We start from the raw sequence: 18,418 nt of genomic DNA on the forward strand, positions 1-18,418 counted from the left end.
ACTCCTCTCAAAGCAGGCAACATTTGAGCTGAGACCTAAACCATAAGAAGGAAGGACCCAGCTGTGTAAAGTTCTAGTAGGAAGTTTAGGCAAAAGTAACATCGAGTGCAAGTCCTGAGGCAAGAATGAGCTAGTGAGGACCACACAGGCCTGTATGGCTGGAACGTAAGTATGAGGGATGACTAGGGAACTCAGGAGCCTGGATTGAGATGAGATTTCACAGATAGTGAGGATCAGATATGGAAGGACTTACAGACCATTGTGAGAAGTTTGGATTTTCTTCTTTCTTTTTTGTATATTGAAATAAAAGAGCTGTATTAGGGACTAGTATATAACATTTGCATACATTTTCAGGGTATTATACTATATTCCAAAAAACTGTTAATGCTCAAGGGGCATTGGGCCATACTGTATCAGCTTGACCTCTGGAGGGGCTGGAGGCTATGTCCACATGACCAATCCCCAATAAAAACTCTGGACGCTAAGTTTGGGTGAGCCTCCCCAGATGGCTCCATGCATGTTGTCACATGTCTTTGCCACAGAAGTTAGTACTGTCTACACCTCCACTGGGAGAAGACAGCCGGAAGCCCTGCATGTGGAAGGCTCCAGCACTCTGCACCCTGCATGTCTTCCCTTGGCTGATTTTAATCTGTATCCTTTAGCTACAATAAACCATAATCACGAGTAAAACAGCTTTCAGAGAGTTCTGTGACTGCTTCAAGCAAATTACTAAGTCTGAGGATGGTTTTGGAGGCTCCCAAACTTTGCGCTTTGGGACCATCATTTTGCTTTGTCAATGTAGGTACTTGGGTGGAAATTTTTGAGAAACAGATCTACACCCTCATAAATTATAATCCACAATACTTATTGATCATCTACTCAATGACAGGCACTGAGCTAGGTACTAGGAACATAAAAATGAACAAAGCACACTCCAACTCCTCCCCTGAAGGAGCTCACAGACATTGTGCTGTGGGACTGGGAAAGGGTGAATAAGATAGACATCTCTGCCTCCTGGAGGTGAGTGTATCGTGTAAATGAAAAGGCATCCTGTGAATGTTTACACTGATACCAACTTTACTGCTTTCACTTGGGTATAATTCCCTCTGAGTTCCCGAGGAGGAGTCAAAGATTTCTAGTTTCCCTTGGTGGCTAGGCACATGGTTATGTCATTTATTGTACTAAGAGAGGGAACACAAATGCAGAAGCAAGTTATATGTAAAGACAAGTTACTGATCTTTAAGTGGGTGTTTGAGACCCCAGCACGATGTCCATACATAAAGTTTAAGAGCCAAATGGAGGTTTGATCCAGAGCTTGAGAGACTGGAGTTGGAGACCCGGATTTGGGAGTCACAAGCATTAAGGTAGTTAACGCCCTGGAAAGGGATGGTCTGACTTGCAACTTTGTAACACCCTCTACAGATTGTTAGTAAGTGTTGCTGAAAGCTGGTATAATATGTTGGGAAACACCAGCGTTTAAGGGCCGTACAGAGCAAAGCAGGCATGGAAGGAGGCTGACAATAAGAATCCAGAGAGTTTGGAGGACCCCCAGAATGGTGTGATGCAATACAAGAGAAGCTCCATCAAAGGAGGTTGTTCAGAGTGCGCTGGAATGCGGTCAAGCAGGAGAGGATTCACTTTGGGACTTGGTAAGTCCACTTACCCATAGAAGTCTTCCATGACAACTGAGGGGAAACACATTGAGAGTAATTTTATTTCGAGGAAGAGATGCAGCAGGATCAGGGAGAAATCCTGGTATCTCTGGGCAAGGGCTTTAAGGTGGCGGTGAAAAGACAAAATTTTTAGCTTTTCTGTGCCTTTAATAAATTCTTACTGAATCTGAAAGTTTGGTTGGACCACTGCCTGAGGATCTGTCTCTTCTCAGGGGTCCTCAGAAAAGTGCATTAGAAACCTCCGATTGAGGACGTGCGCGGCCCCGCCTCCAGCCTCAGTCCTTCAGCCAGGCCGCAGGATCACGGCGCAGCCGCCAGGGGGTGCAGACTCCGGGTCCATCAGCGAGTCTTGGGGCGGGGCCAACGGCGGGGCGGGCCCTGGCTCGGCTTCCGGTTTCCGGCGCAGCCATCGGTCGATGAGCGCAGCCGTCATGGCAGCGGAGGAGAAAGATCCTCTGAGCTATTTCGCGGCTTATGGGAGCAGCAGCTCAGGCTCCTCAGACGAGGAGGATAACAGCGAGCCGGAGGAGACAAGTCGTAAGGCCCCGGATCCGGCGAAGTCGGCGGGCGGCTGTGGGAACAAGGCGGAGAAGCGGCTGCCTGGACCCGACGAGCTGTTCCGGAGCGTGACTCGCCCGGCCTTTCTCTACAATCCGCTCAACAAACAGATAGACTGGGAGAGGCACGTCGTCAAGGCGCCAGAGGAGGTGAGGTCCCCGACCCCGTTTCCCGATCTAGGTCCCGGCCTCCGCCCCCTTCCTCCTGAGCCCCCTCCTGGGGACCAGCTGTCCGCCCCCCACACGCAGTCACCCCCTGCGGGATGCCGCACCACCCTCTCCCACCTCCAACCCTGGGGAGCCCGGGCCCCCTCCCCCAGCCTGGTGGGTGTCAGACCGGATCCGCAGCCCCGCCCCCTTGTGAGGAGACCCAAACCTCCGCGCTCGGTGCCCTGACCCCGCGCGGCGAGGACTAACGGTGGTGACTCCCCCGCCCCCCTGCTGCAGCTTCTCCCCGAGACCCCTTCCCTTTGATGCCGAAGTGCCTGCGGTGCTGCCTCCAAGACAGTGTCTGCTGCAGCCTCCTGAAGGGGTCAGCCTTGGCGTAGTATCTCTGAGACTGGATTCTTCTTTGGTAACTAAAAGTTAATAGCTTTATTCGTATAGGGAACCCTTTGGCTTTTCACTTAACAGTATTGTGATTTTGATGGAAAAATATGTCTTTAAACCTTAAAAAAAAAGTCAGCCTGAACAATAAGCGAACGGCAGGGAGGTGCATGTGCCCATACCGATTATAGGAACCTCGGTTCGTCACAGTGTTTCTTAATGTGTTTGCTTAACAGCCTCCGAAGGAATTCAAAATATGGAAGTCAAACTATGTACCACCTCCGGAGACCTACTCTACTGAGAAGAAACCTCCCCCTCCAGAGCTGGATATGGCAATAAAATGGTCTAACATATATGAGGACAATGGTGATGATGCCCCACAGAATGCTAAGAAAGCTAGGCTTCTCCCAGAAGGGGAGGAGACAGTGGAATCAGGTAAGGAAAGTCAGACTCCAGTGGTAATGCCTTCTGGTCCCTGTGATGAGTTTTAAGTGAACGAGATGTTTAATGAATGAAACTTAAATCTAGTCAGTTAGCAAACTGATTGTTGTTGGTCTTTGGATGTCTTTTGCTGTGTGTGTGTGTGTGTGTGTGTGTGTGTGTGTGTGTGTGTGTGTGTGTTTGTGTGTGTGTGTGTTTAACATCTTTATTGGAGTATAATTGTTTTACAGTGGTTTGTTAGCTTCTGCTGTATAACAAAGTGAATCGGCTATACATATACATATATCCCCATATCTCCTCCCTCTTGCGTCTCCCTCCCTCCCACCCTCCCTTTTAATGTGTTTTTGAGAAAGGTCATAAAATATTCAGGATTTAAAGTGAAATCTTTGATGTCTCAACCAGTAGTATATGTGATTTATGATGCCTTATTATTTTTATTTATTTATTTATTTTTAATATTTGTTTTTATTATTATTCTGTGAAAGAAGTAAGGTAATCTGATAAATTGGGACTAAGTTAGGCTAGTAGGACAATCAAGGAAAAAATATCTGTAAGAGATGAGTGCCAAAGAATAGAAAGGAGTCATTTATGGAAAATTTTGCTGGAAATAATATTTCCAAAACATGGGAACAGCAAATACAAAGGCCCTGAGGCAAGATGAAGCTTAACTACAATCAAGGAACAAAAAGAAGCTATAAGGTTAGGACAGGAGATAACCACACAAATTTACACCAGCTGGTCCCTAACTTCAAGTCTACGTGGATATATTCTTGAGGTGAGTTAAACATATATATCATCCAAAAAAAAAAAAAGGTTGACTCCAAAATTACCCTGGAAATTCTGAGTGAGACTCTTTACAAAGGCACAACCATATTAAAGATCACAGCCATCATTCTCCAAACTCCACTCTGGCCATCACTTGCAGGCATTTAACGGGGGTGGGGGTTTTTTTGGTTTTTTTTAACCTCTTTATTGGAGTATAATTGCTTTACAATGGTGTGTTAGTTTCTGCTTTACAACAAAGTGAATCAGTTATACATATGTTCCCATATCTCTTCCCTCTTGCGTCTCCCTCCCTCCCACCCTCCCTATCCCACCCCTCTAGGTGGTCACAAACCACCTAGCTGATATGATGCCTTATTAAAGCAGCATGAGTTATTTCATGAACTCTTTGTTGTGACTGCAGTTGTGAAGTGCTGATGGCTTCATTTTATATTAAAACAATTGTGCTTTAGAGCCAAAATTAGTGTCACAAAATGAATTTAACTGAGTATTACTACATAGTAATTAAAAATAGTAATAAGATAATGACTTAGTTGTCTTGCCTCATAGTATCATAATTCCATCTCTGGCTTAGACTGTAAGTAATCACAGTAATCTCTGCTTCCAAACTTTTACCCACTCACCCCCTTGCCTCACTTGCTTAAAACCCTTCACCAGCAGCAGAGTGAGCCCTCTTTGATAGGCCCTGCCTTTTTCTCCACCCTCATTTCAGATGGCCCCCTTGTAGAATTTTAAGATCTGAAAATGCAAAAGTGAATAGACCATGCTATTTTATGGTTACAGGCCTTTTAATATATGTTCCACCTTAGTCGGGAATGTTTTTCCCTCCCTCTTTGGCTGGTAAACTCATTCATCCTTTAAAATCCAACTCTAAGAAAAAAGAGAGTTGGTAATGTCTAAATCTCAAATATTACCTTCTTCTAGTTAATTATTTGCTCCTCTGTACCCTGTATGTGCTAATGCTATTGATGGCACTTACCACCTTTTATGTGATTTTTTTGTTCATAAGTCTATCTGCTTTATGAAGATGAGTTCCTTAAACAGCAGGGTCCAGGTGTTATGTTTGTAATACAGTTTGTAGTATTTTGTGAATATTCAGTGGATTATTGGACTAAATATTTTTGACTATCATTTTTATGAAAGAGTGTGCTGTTTTTGTTAAACAAATTTCTGATCTTCCCATAATACAACTGCTACTTAACTTAGCTCGTTTTACAACTGCAGAGAATTTTGTTTGTTTCAAGAGAAAGGGTAACAAACTGGTAGGAGTTCTTACTCCAATTTTTGTTTTTTTGTTTGTGTTTTTCTAAGGAATAGGATATTTATTCAGATCTAAAGTATCTCTTCACAAAATTAATGCTTGTTAATTCCAAATGGGAAAAAAATAGTAACTTCATTTTGGAGTTACTTCATTGTGGAGAAGCCTGGCAGACACCATTTTAATCAAGCGATTAAAGTGAACATCATAAATAACAGGACAAATCAAAACTGAGTGTCACTTGAACACAACATCACGTTGGTGATATTCCTGCCGAACACAAACACACCCAAACTGAGGGATATTCCACAAAGTTAACTAGCTGAATCTTCAAAAGTATCAAGGTCATGAAAGTCAAAGAAAGATTGAGGAAACATTTTTGACTACTGGACACTAAAGAGATGTGACAGTTAAATGCAATACACATTCTGAAGTGTATCCTTTTTTTGCTATAAAGGATATTACTCTCCAGTTTTGATTCTACCTGGCTTTCCCATTTCTTTCACTGACTTCCCAGTGTGAATTAGAAGTCACTAGTGAAGGTACCTCTTCAGTAAATGGCATCTTTTTGGACATGCTAAATGAAGTGGACATTAAAAATACCTCATAGGGCTTCCCTGGTGGCGCAGTGGTTGAGAGTCCGCCTGCCGATGCAGGGGACACGGGTTCGTGCCCCGGTCCGGGAAGATCCCACATGCCGTGGAGCAGCTAGGCCCGTGAGCCATGGCCACTGAGCCTGCACGTCCGGAGCCTGTGCTCCACAACGGGAAAGGCCACAACAGTGAGAGGCCCGCGTACCACAAAAAAAAAAAAAAACAAAAAAAAACCAAACATATTTTATAGTATCTTTATATAATTAATAAACACTTTTGCATAAATTACATTTAATCCTTACAACACCTTGTGAAACCAGATAGGGAAATGTCAAAATGAGAGCTATGTGACTTGTCCAAGATGACAAAACTAAAAAATGCCGAGCTCTAAGATAGTACCTTCACACAAGTTTTCTAATTTGTTACTCTTAGCAACCTAGTACAGAAGTGGTACATGATTCATTATTACTGTTTTGTAGACAAGAAGACAATCTCAGATTAAAGAATTGCCCAAATTCACACAGCTAGGAAGAGGCAGAATAGGAATTCAAATTCAGATCTTTAAATGGAAATGATGCCATATTAAACTGGGGTTTAGTCTCTTGATGTTTTGCAAGCGAGAGTGCTTGAGGAGTAGCTGTCCTGTGGGAAGAATGGCAATAAGGCCACTGTAGTTGATATTCAATCTAGGGTGTCATAGGCTGGTGCTCTCCTGTCTTTGTTCCTATGTGGAAAAGGCAAGGTTTATATACCAGGACAAGCAAGTAGAAAGAATTATCTTTTTTTCCAGCTTGCCTTTTAAGTTCAGATAGCAGGAAGTATGTGTGAGAGAATGCTGCTGTTCCCATAGGTAATTTCTGACCTTTTGATCATATGATGGTCCTCCGTTAGAAAGTGGATGTTGGCAATATCAAAAAACAAAAGGACCCCAGTGCTCAGCCAGCTTAAAGCTGGATCATAAGATTAAAAGATAATACTGAAATCTTCAATTTTGACTTCAATGTTGGTTGTTGAATGTAACTGTCTTCTTTTTGTAATGAATACCTTTCTTCTTAGAAGTGATTTTTGCCATTTCAAACTCCCATACTATGTTCACAGATCGATTTCCCAACATCTTTTTTTAACCTCTTTATTTTAATTCATAAAATATCTTGTATTAGAAGCTCCACATTCTTTTTTTTTTTTTTCGATAGGAGATGAAGCAATCTGCTCTCTTTTTTTTTTAATTAATTAGTTTGTTTATTTTTGGCAGCGCTGGGTCTTCGTTGCTGTGCGCAGTCTTTCTCCAGTTGCTGCAAGCGGGCTTCTCATTGTGGTGGCTTCTCTGGTTGCAGAAAACAGGCTCTAGGCGCACGAACTTCAGTAGTTGTGGCTCACGGCCTCTAGAGCGCAGGCTCAGTAGTTGTGGCGCACGGGCTTAGTTGCTCCGTGGCATGTGGGATCTTTCGGGACCAGGGCTCGAACCCGTGTCCCCTGCATTGGCAAGCGGATTCTTAACCACTGCGCCACCAGGGAAGTCACAGAAGCTCCACACTCTTAAATATAAATCTCATTTTTAGATTATCAAATTACTTTGTTTTTATTTTTCCTTCTCATTTTCTGTCCTTTAGCGTTTTTTTGCCAGTTAACTCCTTCCAGATAAAAGAAGCTGGGAAAAATTCAAAACTCATCATAAATCCTTACTACTTATCAACACTTGTTTAGTGGTTGTAAAATGTAGATGATTAAGGCTTAGATATTTATTGTAGCTTAATTAACATGTAATTAATCTTGAAGGTCTAACTAAAGTAGCTAATGCTTTTTTTTTAAGAATTTAGAAGCTTAGTTTCTATTAATAATTTAAGCTTATCTCAAGTGACATGAATTCCATAATATAAAAATTGTTTCCTTACAAGTGCATCTGTAGTATATGGCACAGAGTAAGAAGCTCAGTAAAGTTGATGATCGAACATTTCAAGATTTTTTTTTTTTTTTAAGACAATGCCTTGTTATATCACTAGATGGCATTAGCTCTTCTGTTCAGTGACTGGTAGGAAGTTATTTTTCCAACCTCAGTAGTTTGTGTTTTTGTTGTTATTCAGTAAATGAACTTGTAATAAGTGACAGATTAAAAGCAGAAGTGTCTCAGGATGGTCTTTTTAATATATGTTAACAGTGCATTTTCTAGTAGAGTTAGAAAGTAATTTCAATTTTTATATTACTACTGAAAATAATCTCAAAAGTCAAGCATGATGATAATTAAGCACCAATTAAAAAACAAAGGCCTTGGCTTGTTTAAACTGTGTGCCTCATCAGTTGATTTGTAGAACAAGTATTTTTTTGTATACATGATAAACTAATGATTAAAACTTTGCTTTGTAAATTCCTGGGATGATTTGTTGATCTGAATTGTATTTTATCATACTGGCTACAATCTGTAGTGCTCTATGAAATATATGAATAACATTACCATGCTGTGTTTGAAGATGCATTACCTGCTGTTGATACTAATTATTGTCCACATCAACAAAGGAAATATTCTGAGTATGGTAGTTAGCAGAAGGGAATTGAAGGCTTAAGGTTTTAAGTTTATTTTTACCATAATGAGTTCATGATCTGAAAAACAAAACAGATGAACAAACAAAACAAAATAGAAATAGACTCATTGATAACAGAGAACAAACTGGTGGTTGCCAAAGGGGAAGGAGTTGGGGGACAGGTGAAGTAGGTGAAGGGGTTTAAGAGGAACAAACTTCCAGCTATACAATAAATAAGGCACAGGGATGTAATATACAGCATGGGGAATATAGTCAATAAGATTGTGATAACTGTATGGTGACAGGTGGTAACTAGACTTGTGGTGATCATTCCATAATATATAAAAATACTGAATCACTATGTTTATACATCTGAAACTTAATATTGTGTGTCAATTATAATCCAATAAAAAAAAAGAATAGGACAGAGCTCCCCAGTCTCTATCAGAAGAATATCGAGAAATCACATGTAAGAAGTGACTGTAAAATCCTTTTGTAATGTGAAGTGTTAAGTAATAACAATAAAATTGTCATTGTTTTTTTGACTATTAATAAAAGGGAAGTTGAAATGAGAAAACAAAGTTTATGTTCTGATATCAATGGCTTCCCAAATTTTTTAATATGAAGTCCCCTTTCAACATCAAAATATTTTATAGGCCACCACATGGTAGTTATTGAACTTTGAGTATCTGTTGATTGAGAAAATAAAGTACAATGAATTCAGTAATGTGCTTAAAATAAATTTGTATTTTATAAATCATAACATCTTCTACATGTTATTTATTCCACCTACATGGAGTTCTTAAAATAATGCCATGCGTTTGTTCAGAGAAATGGGGATTAGCAGCTGCTCTGTGCTACCCTGTGTTTTGTTAAAACATGCAGTTGGATTGTTTTAATTGAATAAAAGGGCCCACTGTTTCAGGTTTTACAATATTTTTTTTTATTAATTGGAAATTTTCTGTGAATACAGATACTAATAATATTTTAGAAAAGTGTAAAGGACATGGTTTTAATTTGAGGTTCTTCTCCCCTCCCCCCCAAATTCTCCATAATATGAAGGGGGGAAGAAGTCTGTTTTTCTCTTGCCATTGGAATATTCTGACCATCCTAGGAATGGGGGAGAAAGTAGAACTACCTACATAGGACAAAATTGAAAATACAGTTTCAGTGAAACATCTACTTGTGAGAGCCTTTTTAACTTCAAAATGCACGTGTGGGGCTGGGGGTGGGGGGATGAGATGGGGGGAGGGAAAGCAGATTGGAGGGGAAAGACTAGCTGATAGACACATAATGTCATAGTTAAACTGACATCTTTTTTTGTAAAAAAAAAAACGGAATGTGTTCCATTCTTAACATGTAGATTTTATATATATATATATATATATATATATATATTTTTTTTTTTTTTTTTTTTTTTTTTTTTGCAGTACGCGGGCCTCTCACTGTTGTGGCCTCTCCCGTTGCAGAGCACAGGCTCTGGACGCGCAGGCTCAGCGGCCATGGCTCACGGGCCCAGCCGCTCCGCACATGTGGTATCCCCCCGGACCGGGGCACAAACCCGTGTCCCCTGCATCGTCAGGCGGACTCTCAACCACTGCGCCACCAGGGAAGCCCTAGATTATATATTTAAATATCCACCATGTATATGCTGTAGAATATTTGAGAATAGCTTTATCAGAACAAATTTTGATTTTCTCATTTTAAGCTACCTTAATATAGCACTAAAGGATCACTGTAGATTTTGTATAACATCACAGTTGAAAAAATTCCTTATTTTTACTTGCAATTTAAAATCAGAGTTCTGAAAGTTATTTTTGTGTTTTTTATTGGAAAACTTTGAAAGAAACATTAGTTGAGGATAATGATTTTGGTATAGAGTCAATGAAATTTTAATGCTTAACATTTTTTTTTAATTACTGATTGAAACTCTTCCTTTCCTATTTAAAGATGATGAAAAAGAAGAGCATACTTCTAAAAAGCGCAAAATAGAACTGGGAGAACCAACAAAGAAGAAAAAATAGAAAACAAATGATGAGAATTTTTGGACTGAAACTGTTGAAATGAGTTTTTTTGGCAGATTAATGATATTGTAAATTATTATGAAACAACATCTCCATGAAAGTATGTGTTAATTAAATAATGAGTATTGGTGTGGGAACCTTCCACTGTAGAATTCATTTTTTATTTAAAACTTACATGTATTTAAAACTCAAATGGTGACTTGTGATTGTGAAATTGACAACACTTGGAAGCATTCTTGCTACCACAGAATTGGTGACATGCTTTGAGTTTCATCCCATGTTGACATGCCAATGTTCTATGAACCTTTTATAAAGGAGTATATTTTTAAAGTAAATATATTGTACTGTGAACCTTTAGGGTGCTTTTCAGCAGTGTTTGTACAGTGTAAATAGATCATGGAAATAAAATTACCAATATTACTATTACTGCATAACATTAACATTTGAATATTTGTGACAAGTACCCTCTTTGCCATGTGACATTCTGATAGTGGGTATTACCATTTAGGGAGTGCCTCCTGTGTTCCAAGTGCTTTGTGCATATATTGTCTCTGATACTCAGCCTAATAAAGCAGGTATTAATAGCCTCATTTTATAAGAGATTAATTTATCCACGGTTACACAGCTAGTGAGCAATGAATTTGAGATTTAACTCAGGACACTTGAACTCCAAAAATATCACACTAAACCACCTATCTGCCAATCAGAATTTAGTCATCTTTGCTCAGGAGGAAACTCCTCTGCCCTCCTTATTTCTGTAATGATCCATACAGCCTGAAGACCATTAAAAACATTACTGAAAAAAAAAGTCATATTTTAGGAACTGTAGTTGCCATCTCTTCCAGGTACTCTTCTGTGGTAATCAGTAGAGATCTTCTCCCCTAATTATATTACTGCACTTATCATACATGCCTTATATTATGATCATTGATTTCCCTGTTAAACAGTAAGCTTGCCAAAGATAAGGATCTTCTACAAAGAGTTGCTAGATGTAGCAAATGAAATTATGGGATATCCAGTTAAATTTGAAATTTAGATAGACAACAAGTGATGTTTTAGTATATGCGATATTTGAGAAATACTTATAGTAAAAATTTATCTGAAATTCAAATTTAACTGAGCATCTTATATTTTGTCTGGCAACCCTACTCCTATGTGTTTTCTCTGTCCAGCTCCTGTTTTAATGCTTTGCATATAGTAATAAAATCAACAAGGGGTATTTAGGAAGATTGTAATCTTGGATTTGACTTCTGCAGTCCAAAATGCTGTGAAGTTATTTGTAACATTTTGAAAGATAAAAAAGAGGTTATATACCGCATCAGTCTTTTCATGATTCTTACATGACTTTAAGAGACAAGAGTTAATTACAGGACATTATTCAGTTTTTAAAAATCCCCAGTCTGATTGTTTTCCCCATACTGGAAACCAACATTTGAAAAACTATAAAATTTGGTGAGAACATGGATCAAGTAGATTAAAGTTTGTAAAAGTCATTAAAAGTGTCCCAGTCATAGTGTTTTGTGGATTGAGGAAGGGACATGAGTATGATGGCTTCCACTATATCTTAAACTTATAAATCCAGTTCTACAGCTGCTTATCCTCTAGGTTTACAAGTATCTGAATCCCAAAGTTGAAGTAATTGATAAATCAAGAAACTTTTTATTTAAGGTTGAAATCTTTGTACATGAATAATTGGGAGGGCAGTGGTATCATGTACTAGGGAGTGGCATCAACTGGTAAAGCATGAGTCCAATGTGACAAACAAATGGAAATATGAGGTTGTGATTCCCAAATCTGGAAAAAATCTATAGTCTGGTTGAATGTATTGGTGGAACAGATATCTCGGAAGTTACTGAAATATTACAAGATTTTAAAAACTAGCATGAAAATGAACCTCATACAAGAAAAAAAAAACCACCAGCAAGCCACTGTCTGAAAATCTTGTTAACCTCTTTTTACCACTCATTGTTTCAACTCCTGTCTTGTATCAGTCAGTTTGTGACAGACAGAAGATCACTAGATCAGTCTCTAGTGGTGCTTTGAGCCTCTTTTCTAGAAGGTAGCAGAACTGGGGAGGAGAGAAACAAAATACCACTTTTCCTTGGAGGGGGTAAATATTCTGATATTTTAAACAGGAAAGGTAGTTGCTACACTTGTGAGATTATTAAGCAACTGCTGGAAGATGTGCACCTATGTGAGTACAGGTCAAGCCAGTTTTTTGTTTTTTTTTTTTTGGTATGCGGGCCTCCCTCTGCTGTGGCCTCTCCCGTTGCGGAGCACAAGCTCCAGACGCGCAGGCTCAGCGGCCATGGCTCACGGGCCCAGCCGCTCCGCGGCACGTGGGATCCTCCCAGACCGGGGCACGAACCCGTGTCCCGTGCATCGGCAGGCGGATTCTCAATCACTGCGCCACCAGGGAAGCCCCAAGCCAGTTTTAATTTAGGAGTGGGAGAGAGAATTTTGGAAGGAGGCTAAATATTTTGGGGCAGTCTGACTCACCCATTTGTATCTCTGGTTTCTTTTCAAAGTATGGCCAAGTAACAGAAGGGGAAATGAACTTGCTTATGGATTGCTTCACCTGCAGAAATATCCCTGGTTGGAAAATGGACTTTCATGTCACTCTACATCTATCACCACATTAGAGAATGGATTTTTTTTTCCCCCTTCAGAGATGTCCTGGGAACATGTCTAAGTGTCCATGTGGGTACTGTAGATAAGGTGCTGTTTGGTTCAGGTAGTGAAAACCCAGTGGAGAAGGATCTTCTAAAAATCCATGAAGATTAGGAAAATCCTCTATCCAAGTTGCTTCCTTTTTAGAGAATCAAGTCACTTGATATTTCTGATTGTTTCCTCATCTTTAAGATAAGGAAGTTAGGTCGCATCAGGCATGAAGGACTTCTTTTGCACAAAGACAAAATTTGAGAAAAGAACTAAGCATTCGTGGGCCATATTTTAAAATTCGAAGTATAAATAACTTTATAGTTTTATGGAAAACTGGAATCAAAGAACATTACTGAGAAAATTTACCCTGCTTTGTAGCCATTAAGATACTAATATTACTTGGACTTGCTTCTAATTTGAACCCTTAATGCTGTGGAGTGCTTTCTAATTCACAGAGTTCAATCATATAGTAGTATTTTATTTGCCAAAAACCTAATGGGGTAGGTTTTATCATTTCCAAATTAGAGAATGGAAAATAGGCCCAGCAAGATGAAGCAATACACAGATACACCAAGAGTTAGCTTCAGAGCTCAGGCTAGAATCTGCATCCCGTTCCATGCAAAATTTATGGAGAACCTGTTGGGTGCAAGACATTATGATAAGAACAAAGGACTCATCTTCATTCTGGCAAAATCACATTGGCGGCCATGAGGAGGATGGATATGTAGGTTACTAGTCAGAAAGACTGGCTGATGTAGTCTAAATAGAGTGATAAATGTCTGAGTGAACTAAGGCATTGGAGAAGAGAGACTGATTTGAGAAACGGATAGTGCTTAGTTGGATATAATGGCTGAGAGTGAGGTTTCCTTTTATTGCAAACTATGTACTTTTAATTAAAATATGAATGTAGCAATGCAGGTTTGGACATGACCTACATGTAAAACATATTGCCATACAATTCAGTTAGAAACAAAGCCCCACTGGGGATATTTGAAAAATGTAATTATTTTTATAGGTATCTGAGTGAACCCAGCAACTTTGATAAGTTAAAAACGGTGACATTTAAATCCACACTGGGCTTTAAAACATATCATTGGTGGTATTTTGGATTTTAGAGTTTCATATCCGTAGTGAACTGCTTTCACACCTCCACTATCACTTAGTGCAGAAGTTCAGACATTCCAACAAGAAGGCGTTATGCTCCCAGCAAATGTTTTGAACTTTGCATAATATTCTGAAGTTTTCTCTCTTCATCTCCCTCCACACAGTTTTCCTAATTTGAGGTATCGCATTTGCATTTTAATGCAAAAAGAGAGAGAGATACCAAGGAGCATTTGTATGTACAGTCCAAAGAGGAGGGATTTTGCCTGTTTTGTTCATTGACTAGAACAGTGCCAGCACATAGTAGCACTCGCTATAACTGCGAAGTGTTGATGGTAAGGAGAATTCCTCACCCGGGCTTATGGGTGATCCTCTTGAGGCTTGTGTTTCAGTTGAATGGGCCAATAAATCTTGAGAATTTAAACAGTTTAAGTTTTGTGTCATTTTCTGTCAAAAACATCCTAATTAATGTGAAACTTTTTTCCCCTTTGGTTTCTTCCAGGGTCCCGTGTTCTCCTGGTTCTCTTTATTTCTTCTCTCTGGGCCCCTCTCTTCCAACTGCCCTCAGATGCCAGTGTACCCTACGTTGTTCTCTTCTCTACACCGGTTCTTGACAGTATCAGCCAAGTTCATGGCTACCACAATCAGTAACCCTGATGGTTCCCTGCACTGTATGCTTACCAGAATGCTCTTGTAAAGCCCTAAATTTATGCATCCAATTGTACATTTCTGCTTGGGTCTCAAAGTCCCCTCACATACTGTATGTCCAAAACCAAACATATCGAGTCAAAACCCACACCACTTCCTATAATTTGTTTCTGGTTAATGGCATCACAGTCAACCCAGAAACCTGCCTTCTGCCTTACTTCCTTCCCATCATGTGGGTTTGGTCAGTAAATCCTGAGGCTTCTCTCCCCTCATTCTGACACACTTCTTAATCCAGCTCTAATGAATTATTTACAGTTCCCCAGATACACCATTTAGTTTAATCATTCTGTGCCTTCACTTACTTGTACCATCTGCTTGGCCTGGCCCTTCTCCATCTGCTTAGTGAACCTCCCTTTTTCCCTCCAAGAAGCAGTTCAAGTATTCCCTCCTTTATTCACCTTGTTCTATTTATCTCTGTATCTGCACCTGAAAGTTGGTTTTCCCTATGCTCAGTACTAAGCAAATAGCCAACATTTATTGAGTACTTACTATGTGCCAGGCATTGTTCTCGGTGCTTTCAATGTATTAACTCATTTAATTTGATGAGGTAGGTGCTAGCCCTACTTTTCAGGGGAGAAAACATGTACAGAAAGGTTAAGTGATTTGCTCAAGGTGGAAGAGCTGGGAAAGGCAGGCCATCTGGCTCCAGGTTCCTTCCTCACTGCCCTGGAGTCAACAGATTGGTGTGTATTTGACTCAAGGACTCTTCTTAGCCCTAGAAGGCACTCAGAATACAAATACTTGGAGAATTAATGAATACAAAACCAGTTCACTAACTGGAGGCCCAGCATTTGTTTAATACACCAGAAACATCTTTCAGATGGATCAGATTAATGTAAAAGGAAAGTCAGTGCATAAATGTTTTAGGAAGACTGATGCCTATTTCAGTGATTTAGTAGCTTATTTATCACATAGTTGGAGTGTTTTTTTGTTTGTTTGTTTTTGCGGTACGCGGGCCTCTCACTGCTGTGGCCCGTCCCATTGCAGAGCACAGGCTCCAGACGCGCAGGCTCAGCGGCCATGGCTCACAGGCCCAGCCACTCCGCGGCATGTGGGATCTTCCTGGACCGGGGCACGAACCTGTGTCCCATGCATCGGCAGGCGGACTCTCAACCACTGCGCCACCAGGGAAGCCCAGTTGGAGTGCTTTTAATTGAAAGCCTTAAAATAAAATAATAGGGCTGTGACTATACACCTCTCCCTTCAAAAATATATTTTAGCTTTTCACTTGTTTTTCAAAGTCCACTTTTTTTTTAGCAAAGCGAGATAGCTTTAAGCCACAAATTGTGCCTCAAATTTCATTGTTTTCTCTAACATTTCAAATTATGGCTTGAGTTTAGAGTCATAGCACCAGGGCATGGGAAGGCCTCCAGAGGTCCTCTGGTACAGCCTTCCCAGAACATAGGAATGTCTCCTCTGTGATCTTTCCTCTCTTTTCTAGGCTCACAGGCAAGCCCACGAAATGAGAGGTTTACAGGCTGGATTTGAAAAGTCATTTCCTGTACGTCTGTAATATTTTGGTACCCGGGGTCTGGAACTCCTCCTGTTCCTTTCCCTGTGTTTACCATTTTCTGAAAAAGGAGAAGAAACAGAGGATTTGGTGCATATCATTGAAGTAAAAGTGCAGCTCTATTCCTGGCATAATTACCTGTCTCCACTTCTAAATGGGACCAAAATTCTAGCAAACTTCCCCAGCTGACTGTGGAGTTTAAATTTAGAATTCCTGAGAAAAACTGCAATGAAATAACAAAATCACTTCCAACTAAGGAAGTGACTTGTCTGCCAGCAAAGCTATAAGCAAGCCAACTCAGAAATAACTCCCACACCAGGGGGATTTTTTAAGACCCTGGTGCTAGTTTTTGCTAGTTTTCAATCTGGAGACGCGCGCGCACACACACACACAGTCATTGGAACCTTCTCTTTTTACCATGTTCTGCCTTCAGGCCTTCCCCTCCAGTCCTCTCCTTAACTACAAAAAAGGGGCCTAAAAGACGTAGCATAGCAGTAAAATTTCTTCCGTAACATCTGGAATCCATATGTCAAATCCATAAGGCATAAACTCTTCATTGTTTTTCTTTTAATTTAGGCTTAATTACTTGAGCTCCAAATCCGCCTGCCCCGCCTCCTTCCATACCAAACTAATTAGAGCAATTATCTGAGCCATCCAGGGCTACAGATCTGTTAAAGCCTGTTATTGAGGTTAACAAATGAGAGGGTTAATTTCTCTAGACTGCTCCATAGTTGTCAAAGAAAGATAATAAGCCCTTACATTTGTAGGGTGCTTTTGCATTTTCAAGGTCTTTTTTCTGTACACCAAGCTGCCACCCAGGAGAAGGGTTTACTTTGGGGGTTCCAGACTGTCCGGAACCCTTGAGGTAAGTGACTTAATTCTGAACTGAAGCACTTGGAATTCACTGCTACAACATGAAAGAGGCTCCCCCGGCCTTGCTGCTATGACTGTATAAAAAAAAGATTTTGATGCTTTTTTAAAGAAATAGGATTGCCGGGTAGTACCTCTGGCGCCAACTTGGAGATGTTGACTTCAAACCTTAGACAGTAAGTGGCTTTTTTTTAGATAATTTGACCAGGGCCCTGAGTATTTTTAACTTATTTAGAAGTTGCTGAATTCATCTGGTTGCTTTGGCTAATTATGAGCTGCTTAGGTTTTTCTATTCTTTTTCCACTTTTGTTTCCACTGTAACAGTAGCAAGGCTATCCTGTATCAGTCTTGCTAGGTAGCTAAACTAAAGTTCCTAATTTAATCTTTTGCCCTGAAGGTTTTTTTTAAATCACCCAGCCTAGTATTAATTTTTTTCTTTTTTAAGCCCAGGAGAATTAGTTGAAGGAGGATTAGATTTTCTTAGCATTTACCATGATTTCAACTAATTTTTCCAACAGGGATTTGTGAAAATGTGATAAACAATGCTGGAGAACAAATTTTATTTTTAGTGTTCTAAGAGAAATTACAATTTTATTGCACTAAATTTTGAGAATGTGTTGTCTGTACAAGAGTTTAAATTGGAGAATAGATTTTCAATTGCCTCACATAAGTGCCAAAAGTAAGGAAAAAAAGTCCATATGTTTCATAAGCACAGAAAACAAAAACTTTTAAGTTTTTTTTACTACAAATATATTTAGTCTTTTCAAGGACAGGAACAATGTTTACACCAAAAATACAATAACAATTCATTATATTTATCACATTGTTTTAATTCATTCTCATAACATTAATGTTAGACATAAATTCTATATAATAGTAATGTTCATTTAAAATTTTTCTGATTATGAAAATGATACATGCTTATTGTAGAAGTTCTGGAAAAAACAAAAATAAAAGAAATCATTTTAGTAGTGAAATCCACTGTTAACATTTTGATATAGAGTATTTTCTTAGAGTTTTTTCCTATGCATATGTGTACATATTCTACACAATATAGATATTTCATATTTTACTTAACATTAAGCATTATCAATTCCATTAAGAATTCCTCAAAAAACTAATTTTTATTTTTTTATTTTTATTTTTTCTAATTTTTATTTTATTTATCTTTATTTAT

The 18,418-nt window shown here is 39.4% G+C and overlaps 1 protein-coding gene across 1 annotated transcript; it reads left to right on the forward strand.

The window, feature by feature from the left end:
- The first annotated feature begins 1,655 nt into the window (after window positions 1–1,655).
- C4H1orf52 (chromosome 4 C1orf52 homolog) lies at window positions 1,656–10,812 on the forward strand. Its single transcript, XM_028489196.2, has 3 exons — window positions 1,656–2,380; window positions 3,013–3,211; window positions 10,318–10,812. The coding sequence occupies exons 1-3, from the start codon at window positions 2,090–2,092 to the stop codon at window positions 10,389–10,391; spliced, it is 564 nt and encodes a 187-aa protein (XP_028344997.1). The 5' UTR covers window positions 1,656–2,089; the 3' UTR covers window positions 10,392–10,812.
- The last annotated feature ends 7,606 nt before the right edge of the window (window positions 10,813–18,418 follow it).

Source organism: Physeter macrocephalus, chromosome 4, assembly GCF_002837175.3.
Source record: "Physeter macrocephalus isolate SW-GA chromosome 4, ASM283717v5, whole genome shotgun sequence".
Taxonomy (NCBI): domain Eukaryota; kingdom Metazoa; phylum Chordata; class Mammalia; order Artiodactyla; family Physeteridae; genus Physeter; species Physeter macrocephalus.